Source organism: Littorina saxatilis, linkage group LG6 (genome assembly GCF_037325665.1).
Source record: "Littorina saxatilis isolate snail1 linkage group LG6, US_GU_Lsax_2.0, whole genome shotgun sequence".
Classification (NCBI taxonomy): domain Eukaryota; kingdom Metazoa; phylum Mollusca; class Gastropoda; order Littorinimorpha; family Littorinidae; genus Littorina; species Littorina saxatilis.
In genome coordinates this window covers 7,297,779-7,303,903 of record NC_090250.1, presented here as the reverse complement: position 1 = coordinate 7,303,903, position 6,125 = coordinate 7,297,779, and the positions used below count along the sequence as shown (strand labels likewise).

General features: G+C 38.4%; 1 protein-coding gene across 1 annotated transcript in view; it reads right to left on the bottom strand.

The window, feature by feature from the left end:
* The window catches only part of LOC138968389 (deoxycytidylate deaminase-like), a 10,013-nt gene extending 4,546 nt beyond the window's left edge, over positions 1 to 5,467 (bottom strand). Inside the window, exons 1-2 of the mRNA XM_070340971.1 lie at positions 5,386 to 5,467; positions 351 to 578 (exon numbers count right to left, since the gene is read on the bottom strand). Of these exons, the coding sequence (XP_070197072.1) occupies positions 351 to 578; positions 5,386 to 5,437 (280 nt within the window). The 5' untranslated portion in view covers positions 5,438 to 5,467. The remainder of the gene's footprint in view (positions 1 to 350; positions 579 to 5,385) is intronic.
* Positions 5,468 to 6,125: the final 658 nt, after the last annotated feature.

The following is a 6,125-nucleotide window of genomic DNA, read 5'->3' as shown; positions in this document are numbered from 1 at the left end:
TCTTTCGAATTTTTTTCAACTAAAGAATTTTCAGGTATACTTGACATATCAAAAAGCATGCTTGTTTAAGTTTCGACAGGTTTCCATCTCTCAGGGTAAGGCAGAAATGACGAAATTCGCCCACTGTGTCGCCTCACAGAAACACTCACGATATAATTCCCCTGCCGCGCTCCCCTCTTGCCGCCGCTTGCCGCCTTCGCGTCGCTCTATCACAATTAGGGAAACGTACCTTAAAAAAGAGGGGTGACTCAATTCAGGAACATCAGTGCCAACATAAAGCCCTCTTCCCTTATACTGACTTTAAATAAAGTATGAAAAAAGTAGGGGGGGTGCGCGGGATGAAATAATACCTGTCTCATTTGGAGCACCCTCCACGCCTTGATCAGCATCTGCAGCAGAAGAGGCAGCAAAGACAGGACCCACAAACCATCGGAAGACTGAGCGACGCCATGTTGGCAATGGTTTCAACAGAGTAGAAAACCCAGTGAGTCCGGTTTGAACTGGTGTCTCCTGGTTCCGCTGGTTGTCAGGAGTCTCGGTGTCACACAGTGTTTTCTCGGCCGTAGGGTTTGGCCAGCCTGTGATTACAAGTCTTGGTGAAAAAAATGCAGTGCGTTCAGTTTCAATCTTTGAAAATTTTTATTTTTTTGGTTGCATGTCTGTCATTATCTAACCGGAGTACTACTGAAACAAAAGTAAAGATAATGCCAGATTTCACTTTGAGTTGGTTGTTGTTGTTGTTGTTGCTGCTGTTGTTTTGTTGTTGTTACATTTAGTCAAGTTTTGACTAAATGTTTTAACATAGAGGGGGAATCGAGACGAGGGTTGTGGTGTATGTGTGTGTGTGTGTGTGTGTGTGTGTGTGTGTGTGTGTCTGTCTGTGCGTGTGTCGCGATATAACCTTCGTGGTTGAAAACGACGTTAAAACACCAAATAAAGAAAGAATGTGCGTGTGTGTGTGTAGAGCGATTCAGAGTAAACTACTGGACCGATCTTTAGGAAATTTTACATGAGAGTTCCTGGGTACAGGGACCTATATTAGGTCTATGCTGGGTATGATATCCCCGGACTTGTTTTTCATTTTTTCGATAAATGTCTTTGATGACGTCATATCCGGCTTTTTGTAAAAGTTGAGGCGAAGGCCGGACTTCGGTATTGCATTTCAGCTTGGAGGCTTAAAAATTAATTGATGACTTTGGTCATTAAAAGTCTGAAAATTGTAATTAAAATTATTTTTTTATAAAATGATCCAAAATTACGTTCATCTTATTCTTCATCATTTTTTGATTCCAAAAACATATAAATATGTTATATTCGGATTAAAAACAAGCTCTGAAAATTAAAAATATAAAAATTATGATTAAAATAAAATTTCCGAAATCGATTTAAAAACAATTTCATCTTTTTTCTTGTCGGTTCCTGATTCCAAAAACATATAGATATGATATGTTTGGATTAAAAACACGCTCAGAAAGTTAAAACGAAGAGAGGAACAGAAAAGCGTGCTATGGAGCACAGCGAAACCACTACCGCGCTAAACAGGCTCGTTAATTTCACTGCCTTTTGCACGAGCGGCGGACTACGGTCACTGTGAAAAAATGCAGTGCGTTTAGTTTCATTCTGTGAGTTCCACAGCTTGACTAAATGTAGTAATTTCGTCTTACGCGACTTGTTTTTATATAGATTTGTGTTTTCTTGTTCGTAGCAAACTGCTCGGGTCTTTGTTTGCAAAATCATAGTTGATCTCATTCTAGCGTGTATGTTTCTGATGACTCGAAGGAAACACTGTCAGAACAAAAGATTAAAACTAAATCTGCATACATCAGTCGTTCAACAGATTTCAAACTAATTCTTTGAACTGTGAGCACAAGACTTTACAAAGGAGGAAGGTGATCGACTCATTTGGTCCAAAGGAGCTTGTATCAAAGCGCAGTTCGATCGACCGGCGCTTTGATACAAGCTCCTGTGATTTGGCCTAACCTTGCCGTGCGTGACTCTGCAAAGTGACAAAGATAAGAGTTGAACGAAATAAAGCGTCAAGGTGGCCCTGTGCAACAAAAAAAAGTTAATAAATTATTCACAGGAGGTTAAATATATCCTGTCTAATCAAATGCATTGAACGCGCGTACGTACAGGAACCCGGGACTCCTACAACTGGCTCCTAACAGTACCACCTCCTGCTGTGACTACTTCCTCTTCTTCTTCTTCGTACATGGGCTTAGACTCCCACGTTCACTCATGTTTTTAGCACGAGTGGATTTTTACGTGTATGACCGTTTTTACCCCGCCATTTAGGCAGCATACGCCGCTTTCGGGGGGTTGTGACTACTAACGGTGCTACAGCACCAAAAACAAGTTAATTCGGTGCATTTACCCTCTGTGTATAACTTGCACTTGCAGGCGCACAAAACAGACTCTTTCTCTTTTTTAAACGTTTGGTAGCGTTTACTCTAAATTTGACGCTTAAACCGTTTAAATAGTCTACAGACAAAGCTTTTAACATACAAATATTGCTGTACATATTGGTTATGACACATATGACTATATTTGTAACATTTTTGCAATGTTGGCTCCGAGTTTCTAGCGCAAACAAAAAATAATACCAAAATCTTAAAGTATGTGTGTGTCCCCTAATATGGACCACCTTCAACAAACAGAAAAAAAGAACAGATGAAGGCTGGTTTCAGTCATTCATTAAGAAGCTTGCTGAAAATCACTACTCGTCATAAAAAAAACCTTTACAGATGCGTTTGAGGGCAGATCTTTCTGATGAGGCCGTTTATCTCTGAAAGTTTGAAGGCAATGCGTTGGCGAGTTACTCAAATGTACCATTTTTGGGGGTCTCATTACCCGCTAAAACGGCTTCAAAAACTGCCTTTTATGCCTGCTGAGAGGATTGACACCTACACCGCTCCGCATGCCATAGCGTCCATGTTAGACAAGATATGTGAACAAAACAGACTGATTTGGATGCAGATTTGATTGTTCTGTCTAAGGACATGCTAAACATGTTTGTTCTGAATGTTTGTCGTTTTTGTCGCGGGAACCTTGATTTTGCGAATTTGATTTTGGGGGTGTCTGTGTTGTAGGTTCCACTGTATTGACACTACGTCATGTAAACTCAATATGTTTTCTGCAAAAGGTAGCGGAATCAATGGCCTTTTCAGTGATCTACTTGGATTTACAATCAACAGCCTCATCAGAAGGATCTGCCCTCAAACGCATCTGTAAAGTTTTTTTTTATGACGAGTAGTGTAGGTAGTGACAAAGGTAGGTGTCTACGTTAAAAGAAAATTCTGCTATTTATGGCAATAAGCGTGTTTAATTGCAACGTTACCATTAATACGACGAAATTATTTAAATAAGCTTTGATAATAAGAGCCTGGTCTGCAATCCGCACAAAAAATGACCACCGGTCAAAAAAACAGCCAATGCAAGCACCAAAAGCTTTACATCGCCTATTACGGGATCGCCCCTACAATGTAAGCGATAAGCACAGGAAACTTACCTTCTTATCAGGTAATTAAATGTTACTTTTTTTTTCTTTTTCTTTTTGGGCCGTAAACAACATGAAGTATACTATTCTAAATGGGCCATTCTCCGGAGCTGTGTACCAGGGGGAATCATGTTACGTAGTTAACTTTTCTTAAGCCAAACTGAGACATTTTAACCATACAAATAGAATTCATCAATAAATACTGGTTACATATATCCTTGGCCTGCAGATAAAGAATTAGAAATATCTGCACAGTTTGTTTATCTACGTTCAGTAAATTACAAGGGTTCTTAAGAAAAACAACTTCGTAACATGGAAACCAAAAGTTGTGATATGGATTTGAATACTAAAAAAATAATCTGAAGAAATTTTTTTTGGTTTTTTTTTTTTGGTTGCATGTCTGCCATTATCTAACTGGAGTACTATTGAAAAAAAGTAAAATAATAATTCTAGTTGCCATTTAATTTACGTTATAATAATCTAAAAGACTGAAAATGCATGTCACAAAATGGTACACAGTTCTGGAGAACAATCCATATACAAAACCTTTGCGTTGGTCAAGGTTACTGCAGTGATTCGTACACAGCTTTGAAGAGGAGTTGTTTCATTGTCGATTAAATATGTTTAACGACAACAGCACTGAAGAGCAAGGTGAAATATAACTCTTAGAAAGTTAACGAAAGTATTCTTCAATAACATGGTGCCTTCCTTTTTACATTTAGTCAAGTTTTGACTAAATGTTTTAACATAGAGGGGGAATCGAAACGAGGGTCGTGGTGTATGTGTGTGTGTGTGTGCGTGCGTGCGTGCGTGTGTGCGTGCGTGCGTGCGTGTAGAGCGATTCAGACCAAACTACTGGACCGATCTTTATGAAATTTTATATGAGAGTTCCTGGGATTGATATCCCCGAACATTTTTTTCTTTTTTTGGATAAATGTCTTTGATGACGTCATATCCGGCTTTTCGTGAAAGTTGAGGCAGCACTGTCACGCTCTCATTTTTCAACCACATTGGTTGAAATTTTGGTCAAGTAATCTTCGACGAAGCCCGGACTTCGGTATTGCATTTCAGCTTGGTGGCTTCAAAATTAATTAATGACTTTGGTCATTAAAAATCTGAAAATTGTAAAAAAAATAAAAAAATTTATAAAACGATCCAAATTTACGTTCATCTTATTCTCCATGATTTTCTGATTCCAAAAACATATAAATATGTTATATTTGGATTAAAAACAAGCTCTGAAAATTAAAAATATAAAAATTATTATCAAAATTAAATTTTCGAAATCAATTTAAAAACACGTTCATCTTATTCCTTGTCGGTTCCTGATTCCAAAAACATATAGATATGATATGTTTGGATTAAAAACACGCTCAGAAAATTAAAACGAAGAGAGGTACAGAAAAGCGTGCTATCCTTCTTAGCGCAACTACTACCCCGCTCTTCTTGTCAATTTCACTGCCTTTGCCATGAGCGGTGGACTAACGATGCTACGAGTATACGGTCTTGCTGAAAAAATTGCATTGCGTTCCGTTTCATTCTGTGAGTTCGACAGCTACTTGACTAAATGTTGTAGGCCCTATTTTCGCCTTACGCGACTTGTTTTTCTTTTTTTTTTAAGTGAATTACAGATTAATTAAAGCAAAGTAGTGATTCTCAATACTTTTGTCTGTTGGAATCTGTTTTTGATTTTGACTTCTACGCTGATCGAACATTGGAATTACATGTTTCAACCTTTGGGGTTCTCTACAAATCTAGGAGCAAATCTCGCCATTAGTTTCTTAAAGCTGAATTTGAATTTTCAGTCCGTTTTCAACAATCGAGTCCACAAGAATTGGAGTTCAAATCAGCAGTGGATTGTGCTCAACAAAAGAAAATTCATAACTTACTGGTTTTGAAACGAAACAAGCCGCTAACCACTGGGTTTATCAGCGCAGCCATTGTTGCATATAACGTCACGTGACAGCGCAAAATATATGTGTACAAAAATATATATCCTATGTGGCCCGTTTATATATACTTGACGCACCGGTGTAACGTGAAATTTTTACACCACCAAAAATTTACTCCGGAGTAAAAATTTCGTACCAAATACTTACTTAGAGTACACCTTTCGCACGAGAAAAGAACTCCCCAAGGTACGAAAAAATTACTCCTTCCACGAAATTTTGACTCCCCAAATTTTTACTTATAATATAATAATAATAATAACGGGCATTTATAAAGCGCCTTATCAAAAGTTCAAAGCGCGGGACAACAATACATGTATACAAAAATCATACAATCACTGTCAGATTCAAACAACACATCATGCACATCTCACATCCCCAGACTCTATACTAAGGAACTATCCGTAGTGTTGTTGGAACAAGTGAGTTTTCAAATTGGACTTAAAAGATGAAATGGATGGAGAGTGACGTAATTGAAAGGGGAGTGAATTCCATAACTGAGGTCCATAATACGAAAACGTGCGGAAGCCATGAGCCTTGCGTTTAAAGCGACCTTGACAGAGAAGTCGAGCATCATCAGAAGAACGAAGGGTGCGAGAGGGAGTGTAGAGAGAGACCAGTTCAGAAAGATAGGCAGGTGCCGATTCAGAGATGATATTGTAGCAGAAGCAGGCAGCTTT